This window comes from Mesoplodon densirostris, chromosome 4, assembly GCF_025265405.1.
Source record: "Mesoplodon densirostris isolate mMesDen1 chromosome 4, mMesDen1 primary haplotype, whole genome shotgun sequence".
Classification (NCBI taxonomy): domain Eukaryota; kingdom Metazoa; phylum Chordata; class Mammalia; order Artiodactyla; family Ziphiidae; genus Mesoplodon; species Mesoplodon densirostris.
Genome location: NC_082664.1, coordinates 95258113 through 95270128, shown reverse-complemented (window position 1 = coordinate 95270128; position 12016 = coordinate 95258113). Strand labels below are relative to the sequence as shown.

At 35.4% G+C, this 12016-nt stretch overlaps 1 protein-coding gene across 4 annotated transcripts in view; it reads right to left on the bottom strand.

Moving 5' to 3' along the window:
- The window catches only part of USP8 (ubiquitin specific peptidase 8), a 102171-nt gene that overhangs the window by 1889 nt on the left and 88266 nt on the right, over positions 1 to 12016 (bottom strand). For all 4 annotated transcript variants that reach the window (XM_060096823.1, XM_060096824.1, XM_060096821.1 and 1 more), the window contains 6 exons: positions 7931 to 8008; positions 7255 to 7517; positions 5105 to 5317; positions 3862 to 4072; positions 2737 to 2973; positions 1869 to 2011 (listed from right to left, as the gene is read on the bottom strand). In XM_060096823.1, coding sequence (XP_059952806.1) covers positions 1869 to 2011; positions 2737 to 2973; positions 3862 to 4072; positions 5105 to 5317; positions 7255 to 7517; positions 7931 to 8008 — 1145 coding nt within the window. The remainder of the gene's footprint in view (positions 1 to 1868; positions 2012 to 2736; positions 2974 to 3861; positions 4073 to 5104; positions 5318 to 7254; positions 7518 to 7930; positions 8009 to 12016) is intronic.

The window sequence follows — 12016 nt, the reverse complement described above, 5'->3', positions numbered from 1 at the left end:
ACCAGAGACGTATTAATATGTCTTTTGTTACCCGAACGTATTGACTGTAGGCATTTCAATATTCATTTACGTAACAAATCGCCAGCCACAGGCGTTAGTTTCTGCAAAAATCCCCCATCAATAATCAGTTAAATATCTAACCACAGGTCAAACAGCTAGAGTGGTAGAGGTAGGGCCATACCTTGGTCCCTTACTTAATCCCTAGACCAGCTAAAGCTGTTAGATTAGTCTTCTACAAAGGTAAAAAGTTATGAAAACCCCCATTTATAATGCTAATCACCACAGAAGTACAGAGGAATGACAGAGGAGAGCTGCTCTAGATTTAAGCTTGTACTTTTGGGTACACTAGAGCTGGTAATTGCGAGCATATAAATTAGTGACTGAAATAATGGCATTCCATTATCCTGACATATTCTGCTTCTTTAAACACCAAAATACTGGTATTTTGGTTGGTGTAATATGGTTATTTCAGAATTATTTTTAAAAAATGAACTCTGAACCATTTATACTTTTAGATATTCTCCAAGAGTAATACACAGCATTAAAAATTTTAACAGAACAAATGTGTAATCATTTATAGAATGTTTATACCTCCACAATCTGCAAGAAGCAGCAAAGGACAACTGATATAATAAGCTTTTGTTAGAAAATTTACATAAGAGGAATTTGAACATATCAATGTGGAAATTAACATAAATAACTGCCTAAGAATCTCCAATAATATAAGATGAAACAAAAAATTAAAAAGAAATGTTTTCTTTGAAACAAAAATTAGAGCTCTCCATAAACAGATGAAACTTCCTTTTAAAGTTTTTCCAAAAAATGACTTAAAGTTATCACTCCACAGATGGATACCATAAAGACAAAGAATCAGAGCAAAAGACCTGGCACATGTTTTACAACTCTCTCGCCATTATTCTTCTACTGCTATAGGTCCAGATCTTTTTCATTGGCTGGAAAAATCTGGGCAAAAATATGTGTGCACTCTACAATGGCATCCTTAATGTTTTACCTTTAAAAATTATACTTTTAAAAAACTCATATATTTCATTTTCAGCACAGTATTCTTTTTTGTCATGTTTACTATATTGTTTGAATGATAAATTTTATCTAATAGTGTGTTAGAGTTATATTGTATAACATTATTTTTATACATTTTCACTGAATGCTTTGTAATGATTTAAAATTTTCATATTTGAAATGCAATAATTTAGTTTCACTGATTTTTAAAACAATTTTATATTGGAGTATCATTGATTAACAATGTGTGTTAGTTTTGGGTGTACAGCAAAGTGATTCAGTTATACATATACATGTATCTATCCTTTTTCAAATTCTTTTCCCAGTTAGGTTATTATGGAATATTGAGCAGAGTTCCCTGTGCTATACAGTCGGTCCTTACTCATTATCTATTTTATTTATTTTTTATTTTTTATTTTTTTGGCTGTGCTGCGTGGCTTGTAGGATCTTAATTCCCCGACCAGGGACTGAACCCACACCCTTGGCAGTGAAAGTGCAGAGTCCTAACCACTGGGCAACCAGGGAATTCTCTTGGTTATCCATTTTAAGTATAGCGGTGTGAACATGTCAATTTCAAACTCCCAATCTATCCCTCCCCGCTAGTTTCACAGATTTTTAAAAACAGAATTATATGAAAGAGTGGTGCTGTCACTTTGCCCTGTTATTACAAACACTAAGGTGAACTAGAATCTAATCATTTCTGCCTAGTTTCCCTAGATACCATAACCAGATAATCTTCCTTAGTTATACATCCTAAGCAGGTAGTACAACAAAGTGTTTACAATAAAAGACTTAGAAGTCCTTCATCTAAAAAGTACTAAACACTAAGAAAAACGTGTCCCTTTTACCGTTTCAGATGCACTAAAAGTACAGGTGGCAACTTCCAGATTTCTATCTTTTTTAGCGAATCCCGTCGAGCTCTGCAATGACTGCAGTAAAACCTGTTGTTATCTGTGAGTTTTTCTTCTTTGGAAAATAATCTAAGGCAATCCTGGAGGCAAAAACAAGTAGTAGATACTTGTTAATATTTTCAACACAGTTTCCCTGAGCATCTATTCAATCAGTTACTCTGCCAGGATGAGGAATACAACAGTAAACTATTACAAAACAGTTCCTGCCCCCACAAAGTTTATGATCTAGTGAGGGATGCAGACCCAGATGGGAGCTGACAGTGACAGAGAGTGTGGCGAGTGGTGGTGCTGCCTATGGTGGAGGGAGGAAGTCCTGCATGCCCTGAGAGCACTGAGGAACAACTTCTACCTGGTGGCTCAGGAAGTTCTGACTAACAGGAAAGCCAACACTAAAGGGTGTCAACAAGCTCTCTAAATCACACCGCTGTTGTCTGCAAAACATATTTATTTGATATACCCATGTAGAGCAAATTCCTATAAAACTGTACCTAAATTAAAGTCAACATACAATTTTCCAAATTAACTTTTAAAACTTCTACAATAAATACAAACTTTAAAAAAATGATTAACTCTAAAAGAATATTTTATAGGAAAATCTTTTAAAAAGGAAAATTTCTTTTAAAAAATGCCGTTTTTTTCCTAATCTACAGACACCTAATTAAAACAAAATTTTTGTTTAAGTTTTAACCTATAAAATGTTTATGGGGAAAACAAGAGAAATAAATTACTGAATAAAGTACACCTCTATGTGCATATGAACAGAATTTTTCTTCAACAAATCATTTTCTCTCAATCCTAAACTTACCTGTAATGTACATTTACTTGTAGATGCTAGTGGTAGAGACAGATACATGAAAGCCTCAAATGTCCTAGACTTTTTGTGGCAGGTGAGGCACTGTACTGTGGATTTGAATTGACCCTGAAAAAGGGCAACAATGATAGATTCATTGAGCTGCTTGTGCTTCTGCCAAGCATTTTCTGCAGCTTTAAAGTCATCGAGATGATCATTATTTTCTTCTTTATGTCTCTTCCGATTATCAGCCTGGAAATAAAATTTAGACTCTATATTAATATCTCAAAGTCAACATTTAATATAAAATTGAAAGAGTATATTAAATACAAACACTCTGCAGATTTAGAAACACTTGTTCTTTTCAGAAAGGAATTCTAATCTCATCAAGTGCCACAAAAAAATTCTAGCCAAAAAAACCTCCTAAAATACCAAAACCCACTTTATCAAAAGGATGTAACTTACTGCAATTTCTTAACAAATTTTTATTTAAAGAGCTGAAAAGTCTGGTTTTGAAAAGACATTCCACATATAGCTGGGAGTTAGGGCTACAACTAGACAGATGTTATTTTGCTGTCCTAGTCTCATGGATGGATACATTCTATCTATCTATCTATCTATCTTCACACACATATACACATAGACACACAACATACATATATTCACACACATACATATACATATATAAGTGTGTGTGTCTATTTGTGTATGTATATGGTTGCTGGTAAGAAAGGTGACCCCAGAGGTATCTGAAAGAGGACAGCTTGGTGCTAAAAAGCAGCCACAGTACACAGACAAAGATGCCTCAGTAATAACTTTTCACATGAATCACTTGGTCACGTGGGTCACAAACACAGCATCTCTGACAACTATTTTTACAAATTTACAACATGTACAAACTTCTTGCAGAAATACAACCTGTTAACATTTTCATAAGTAAATACAAATTGCATATACTTCCTTTCAAATATTAGACCTATCAGATATATTTGTTTTAAAGTTCCATGCCATAGTACAGAGTCACTAGGTTTCAATAAATTAGCACCGAACAATCACCAACTATAATTTTAAATTGCTATAAAAATGAGTACAATGTTAAGCAACCCTAAGGAGCCTTTGCAACTTAGAAATATTTCTTACTTTATTAAGATCTTCATGGAGACCATCCATTAGGAACAGAAGCAGTTCTTGTGAATCTTGCTGGCTGTATCCTGCAAACTGGTCATTGATCTTCCCAATAGTGATTTTAAAGTCTTTAGGACTGATATACCTGTACTGTCCTGTCCACAGGGCTTTCATGATTATGCCAAATTCTTCCGCCACTTCACCTTTATGCCCCAACAAATTTGACCTTTGCAAATAAAATTAAAGTTACAAAAAAGCAATACAGGAATTATAAAAAGCCAAGGTACAGTGGGTTCTTGACATCAACATTAAACTATTCACATACTGTAATATGTGACCCTACACTAAAATACTTATTCACAGGTTTATTACCAAATACCTATCTGAATCTTACTTTGATTACACCCCTCCAACTTGCTTCCTTTTGGCTGCCAGCCCTGCACGGTCTCCTATTCCTTATCAACAGGCTCCAGTTTATGACAGTGAGGTTCCACCTTCTTGTACTGTTCCTTTCCTGTCTGTCCTTTACCAATCAGAGGACGCTTTTCTCTACATTTTTTTTTTTTAAACATCTTTATTGGAGTATAATTGCTTTACAATGGTGTGTTAGTTTCTGCTGTGTAACAAAGTGAATCAGCTATACGTATGCATATATCCCCACATCTCCTCCCTCTTGCGTCTCCCTCCCACCCTCCCTATCTCACCCCTCTACGTGGGCACAAAGCACCAAGCTGATCTCCCTGTGCTATGCGGCTGCTTTCCACTAGCTATCTATTTACATTTGGTAGTGTATATAAGTCCACAGCACTCTCTCACTTCGTCCCAGCTTACCCTTCCCCCTCCTCAAGTCCATTCTCTGAGTCTGTGTCTTTATTCCCGTCGTACCCCTAGGTTCTTCAGAACCATTTTTTTTTTTAGATTCCGTATATATGTGTTAGCATACAGTATTTGTTTTTCTCTTTCTGACTTACTTCACTCTGTATGACAGTCTCTAGGTCTATCCACCTCACTACAAATAACTCAATTTCATTTCTTTTTATGGCTGAGTAATATTCCATTGTATATATGTGCCACGTCTTCTTAATCCATTCATCTGTCGATGGACACTTAGGTTGCTTCCATGTCCTGGCAATTTCTACACTGTTCTTAAGAATATTTTCCTCTTTCCTAATTTGACATCTCTGGAACTGGCTGGTAGGGAAGCGTGGTTAGATCACCCTTTTAATACTGTACTGCAAAAAGTATGATATTTATTTACCTATTAATATCATCCTGATAACAGTTGCGGTTGAAATAATCAGCCAGATGTGGAGTATTACATAGGCACTGCAGTATTGAGTTCATATAACAAGTATTTCCTAAATTACGAAGTCCGGTGAGAGCTGGTCCAGATCCTCCAAAAACAGGATTGAGGTTCCGAATTTGCGAAGCAGAAAGCCTTGTGATCTCAGTTTTAGGGTAGCTTGTTGGCCTAAGGAAGAAAAAAGTGTACAAGATACTTTAAAATGTACAGCACCTGAAATGAAGGTTCATACTACAAAGGGCAGTAAACTCCAGCATCTGTACCAGAGTATTCAGTAATCTTGCAAATAGTTATTAAGTTAGCTCATAAGGTAATGGGTCTTACAGGACATTTAGTATCTAGGTTAACACTGGTTATATTCTGTGACCCTCCCATGAAACAAACACCTTTAACCTCTTATGTGAGTCCATGGTTTTTTAACAGATACCCCGAGATAGATTCTCTGGCTTCTCATGAACAGGTAGAGTCTTCTCGTAGAGAAGCCTCTTTCAAACTTCTTTAAATGATCCCAGGAAGTTTAGCATTACCAAATGTTGTATTCAACCAGAATGCCAAACAAGGAATCAAAAAAAAGAAGTGTATGTGTGTATATACATATGGTGCTGTGGAGTATGTTATTAAGCAGGCAGAGGTTAATTGGGTACTAAAACCTAAAGCCTAGCGCCGTGCTGACAAATATGGTAGGAGCCACTGGCCACAGGTGGCCATATGAATGTAAGATAAAATTTAAAATTTAGCTTTTTACTTACATTAGCCACAATTCAAAATAGCCACTACCATACTGGACAGCACAGATACAGAACGTTTCTATCAACATGTCTACTGGACAGCACTAGACTAGAGAATGCCTCCAAGACTTTTGTTACTTAGTGTATTTGATTTATATGTGGAACTTCTAGAACTGCTACAGCATTAAGAGAACTCCTAAGTGATAAGTCTTTCTTTTATTATTGATCCTAAGTATATTTCCACCTCTGAAAGGAATATTGAGAACAGATTATATTTCAACCACCTTTTCTTTACACATGGCTCAGGTGTATGCACCCATGTGCTATTTCTCTGTTCAACACAGATAAAAAAAATACATGAACTGCATATGCTGTAGTTTTTAAAACTGTCAAATTAACAAACTTTCATAAGAATGATAATTCAAGATAATTCAAGAAGGAATTACACCTCACCAGCTTTAATAGTGAGCCCTAAAATCTACAACTAGATTTACCGATTTTACAAAATCTCCTCCAGGTAAGTCCTACCTGGCAGGGAAGGTTCTCATGAGGAAAATATATTAACTACTTTTTGTGGAGGTGATTCTGAAGAGGCCAAAAAGCCTAGTTAGAATTCCTTAGCAATTAAGAGAGTGTATTTAATAAATAGAAAAATTCATTTATTTTCACTTCCATCTATCCTACATTCCCCAAAATTAATGATCAGAAGTGGTAAATAGACTAACAAACTATCTTCTCATAATCCTATCAATCATAAGCTAGGAGCATTAGAGTATTCAATAAGGGATAAAGCCAGGAATACATCTAAATGAGTTACTGTTTTGGGGAAACCTAAATGAATCACATATTGATCACCACTTGTGAACAGAGTAACAGAAATACAATGAAGGAAAAGGAAACAATACGGATTAGAAGCTGATACACACTATAATGCTCATTATTTTAATACTATATAAGTTCACTCCCACATTACTGGCTGAGTTAAAAAAAAAAGTTTGGAATTGAAGAGCTGCAACAAGACATACTTAATAATCCTATAAATTATGGTCCTCAAAAGGAGATTTAGGGATCACAGGAAGTTTATGAAACACATCTAAGCAGTCTATGGCACACTGCCTTAAAACTTAACAAGGTGTATACTTTTATATCTATATTATTACGTAAGATAATCCTCTGTGATATATTTAAGTTAGCACTTGGGAGAAAAACCAAGGACATTTAATCCATTTATTTCTTTTTTCCTCTTTAGTAAATAAAGGCTGGGATAGCCATCCACAGAATTTTCTGATGCCCTGATATTAATAAACTGATATGTTTATAGTAGAGGTTTTCAAATACAGCAGATGATTCTGTTTCTAGGAGTTAGGATAAACTTACTTGTTTTCCCGATTAACTGTTGGAGTTACTGCTGGCCTCCTCTTCTCTTCCTCTTGAATGGCTTGGGTTATATCTGGGGAGGAGTAGGAGCGCTTCAGCTTGGACGGTTCTCTATCCCGCTCGGCAGGAATCTGTGGCTTGGCTTTATGAGTTGGAGGGGTGGAAGGAGGTGCAGATGAAGGAGCCATTTCCGGTGGATACATATGAACAGTGTTGGTGGGCGAATGATAGTAACGAAAAGTTCCAGTGATAGGGTCAAGAAACTTACATGGGGAAAAAAAAAAGATAGGTCAAAAAATGATGAACATTGAGTGAACAACAACAAAAAAACACTCAAAAGTATTTCACTGCTAAATTTACTTCTGGATTAAAATTATTTGAATAAAATGGTGATAATCACTTCTATAATTAAACTTTCAAAGAACTTTAGGTTTTAAAGTGATACACTATTTCTCAATGACAAATGCCAGGATGTTCATATACTGAAGCCAGCATTCCAGATTGGATATTGAAAAATCTAACCCTGCTGTAATTAGGGAAATGAGCTATGCCCTTTATAATGAAGAAACAGAATCGACTCTGCATTAGAGAAGATGCAGAATAAACAAATACATGTTTTGTTTTTTAAAAAAACAGTGACCATGTAATTTATTTCTGTGCTAATTTTGAATTTTACCTTGGCCCAGCCTGAAGGCAGTCCTGGTACGATCCTCCCCATTTCTTCACTTCGTGCTCTTGTCAAAGGCTCTCGAGACTAGTTTAAAGAAAAAAAAAACCAAAAAAGTAAAAGCTTTTTAAATTACATTTTGCCATATACAAACTTAAGCTACTTGTACCAAAGAACCAAAAAGCCTTGTGTTGCTGCCCTTAATATTTTTTAAAACAAGTTCAAAGATGAAGAACTATACATGTTTTCTTTCTTTTTTAAATAGATCTTTATTGGAGTATAATTGCTTCACAATACTCTGTTAGTTTCTGTTGCACAACAAAGCGAATCAGCCATATGCATACACATGTCCCCATATCCCCCTCCCATTCTCCCTATCCCACCCCTCTAGGTCATCCCAAAGCACCAAGCCAATCTCCCTGTGCTACAATGCTGCTTCTCAACAGGAACTATTTTACATTTGGTAGTGTATATATGTCGATGCTACTCTCACTTCACCCCAGCTTCCCCCTCCCACCCCAAGTCCTCAAGTCCATTCTCTATGTCTACCTCTTTATTCCTGCCCTGCAACTAGGTTCATCAGTACCATTTTTTCTTTTGTTAGATTCCATATATATGCATTAGATTACAGTATTTGTTTTTCTCTTTCTGACTTACTTCACTCCATATGACAGACTCTAGGTCCATCCACCTCACTACAAATAACTCAATTTCATTTCTTTTTATGGCTGAGTAATATTCCATTTATATATGTTTTCTTAAAGTCCTAAAATTATCACAGCAAGGGGAAGGAGTGTGTGTGCACAAGCCTATAATAACGGTGACTTTTAAAAGTTTCTCTAAAAAAACAGAAACACAGGCTTCCCTGGTGGCACAGTGGTTAAGAATCCACCTGCCAATGCAGGGGACACAGGTTCGAGCCCTGGTCCGGGAAGATCCCACATGTTGCAGAGCAACTAAGCCTGTATGCCACAACTATTGAGCCTGAGCTCTAGAGCCCGTGAGCCACAACTACTGAGTTCGCGTGCCACAACTACTGAAGCCCGCGTGCCCTAGAGCCTGTGCTCCGCAACAAGAGAAGCCACTGCAATGAGAAGCCCGCCTACCACAATGAAGAGTAGCCCCTGCTCTCTGCAACTCGAGAAAGCCCGTGCACAGCAACGAAGACCCAATGCAGCCAAAAAGAAAAAAGAAAAAAATATATTTATAAAAGAAAAGAAAAAATAATAAATTGGACTTCATCAAAAACACCCCAAAAAACAAAAAAAACGGAAACACAAAGACAATTTCACTTCTAGGTGCCAACCCAAAAGAAATGAAAATAAATTTCCATACAAAGATACTTAGATGCAAATGTTCATAGCAGCATTATTCATAACAGCCCCAAAGCAGAAGCAATCCAATGTCCATCAAATGTGGTATATCCATACAACGGAATACTACTCAGCAACAAAAAGAATAAACTACTGATATGTGGTACAATATAGATGAATGTCAAAAAATTACGGTAGGTGAAAAAAGAAATATACAAAAGACTATATATATATTATTTGTATGAAATGCCTAGAAGAGGCAAATCTGTGGAGACAAAGATTAGATTCATGGTTGCCTGGAATGGGAAGTGACTATATAGCTGGGCACAGAGATCTTTTTGGTGTGATAGAAATGTCCTAAAATTGGATTGCATTAAAACTGTTTCACAACTCTGAACTGAAATCACTGAACTGTACACTAAAAATGGATTACTTTTATGGTATTCAAATTATACCTCAAGAAAACTCTTAAATAAAAACAAAGGCAAAGACATCTTATAAAAGGCCTAAATATTTTAAAAATTGTGATGAAATATAACATTTACCACCTTGAACATTTTTAAGTGTATAGGTAAGTGGCATTAAGTATATTCACACTGCTGTGCAACCACTCTCCAGAACTCTCTTCATCTTGCAAAACTAAAACTCTGTACCCATTTAAACAACTCCCAACTTCTCCCGACCCCCAGGTCCCTGGCAACCACCACTCTACTTCCTGTCTCTATGAATTTAACCATTCTAGGTACCCTATATAAACGGAATCAAAGAACATTTGTCCTCTTGTGACTGGTTAGCGTAATGTCATCAAGGTTCATCCATGTCAGAATTTCTTTTTTTAAAGCTGAATAATATTCCATTGTATGTATATACCACATTTTTTATAGATTCATCTGTCAGTGTATACTTGAGTTGCTTCCATCCTTTGGCCATTATGAATAATACTCTATGAACATGGGTGTATAAATATCTCTTTGAGAGTCTGCTTTCAATTCTTTTGGGTATCTATCCAGGAGTAGAATTGCTAGATCATACAATAAGGCCTCAGTATCTTTTAATTTCATAAAATGAATAGAACATATCATCTTACTTTAAATAGGAAGATAAGGATCTATTCCCTTTAGCATATAAGTGGATCCATCATGCAAAAAACAAGCAAAAAATGCTACCAAAGATAGCAAAGATTCCCTCAGAGAGAAGATCTTAAGATGGAGGAGGATGATATGGTAGAGATAACCACATGGTTATAATCCATGTTTTTTTTCCTATCCAATGAACTGTTGCTTACTTTATTTCTTTCAGTGCCTTCTGTATTCTCTCTAAAAGCTCCAGTCTTTAGAATTCCACTTTCTGGTTGTCCTTTAATCTTAACAGGCTGTAAAATTATTAAAATCAGAAGTGAAACAAAACTTTAACTTTTCCCCAACATAAACCTACCTATCACTAGCTAATACAAGCAAATCCATCAGACTGCAAGTGTAAAAAGAGAGAAAAAAAAAATGAGGCTCTGAAAAGTTTATTTGATTTTATTGTCAAATTAGACACTTAAAATTAAAGGTGGCAGGGCCCATGTGGGATTTCCTAACTCCAAAGGTAAAGAACTAAGAAACTTTGATGAATCAGTGGTGGGGAAGAGATGTGAATCACAGTGGGTTATGAAGCAGTGATTCATAATACATGGCCAAGTATAAGATGTTGGGTCATTAGTGTACACACACCATGGCCTCTTGTGAACATTATCCTTTTATTTAAATCTCTTATGATTTTGGCTACCTTGAAAGTGGTAGTGATCTAAGATCATTAACGTATTAAAGAGAATGAAGCGATTATAGAATTTCATACAGAGCAATATTCAGGAGTGCAAAATTCATTTTATATCCTCTTAGAACTTCTCATAGATGCTTTAAAAAATTCACTTTAATTTTATAGATTTTAAAAATAACTACAGTAAAGTAAAAACTTAAAAGTGTGATAATTTAAATAAAATTTATTCCAGAATAAATCACACATTTTGCCTACTTTTAAAAGGACCATACAATGAATGCAATCTTAACTTTCCTTCAGTGTGTTACATTATAGGAAACATAAAAAAACTACATGTGATCATCTCAGGGCTATTTAGACTTGTATGCATATTTGGCACCTAAACTAAATGACCCCAGAAATAAGAATGCTTTAAATTCTTAAGACTACCTGCCTCTGGATAGAAGGTGGCTTTGGAATTTAACTGCATATGTGATTCACAGGCAACTTACTTAACCTCTAAGCTTCAATTTCATCTGTAAATTGAATTCCTCATAGAGTTATCATTAGGAGGAATAAGTAAGATTATGTATCAATAGAAGAAATATCTGGCATATACTAGCTACACAATGAATAATATTTAAGTGGTAAGAGCTCATAAGTTCTGATTCTCCTATGAATAAAGTTAGAGAATTTTAGAACACGGGCTTCATTTTCCTAACTTTGGATGTTTAGAAGGCTTTTGCATGGGACCTACATCTTTGATAATTAAAGTTACTAGGTTAAGTGTTCCCTGGATAAATGTGGCACTAATATGAATTGTTAATTTGGGTATATGCATGAACTGCTGCTTGAGAAGTATAGAAATTGACATTCAATAAAGACAGTATTTTGCCTCCAATTAAAATTCTTTTCACACTACCAAAAATACATTTCCATTTATATGAAATGTAAAAAGGGCTAGCTGTTCTTGCTATTATAAAAACTTATTTGTTAGAAGATGACATGATACTATACATAGAAAATCTTAAAGATGCCACCA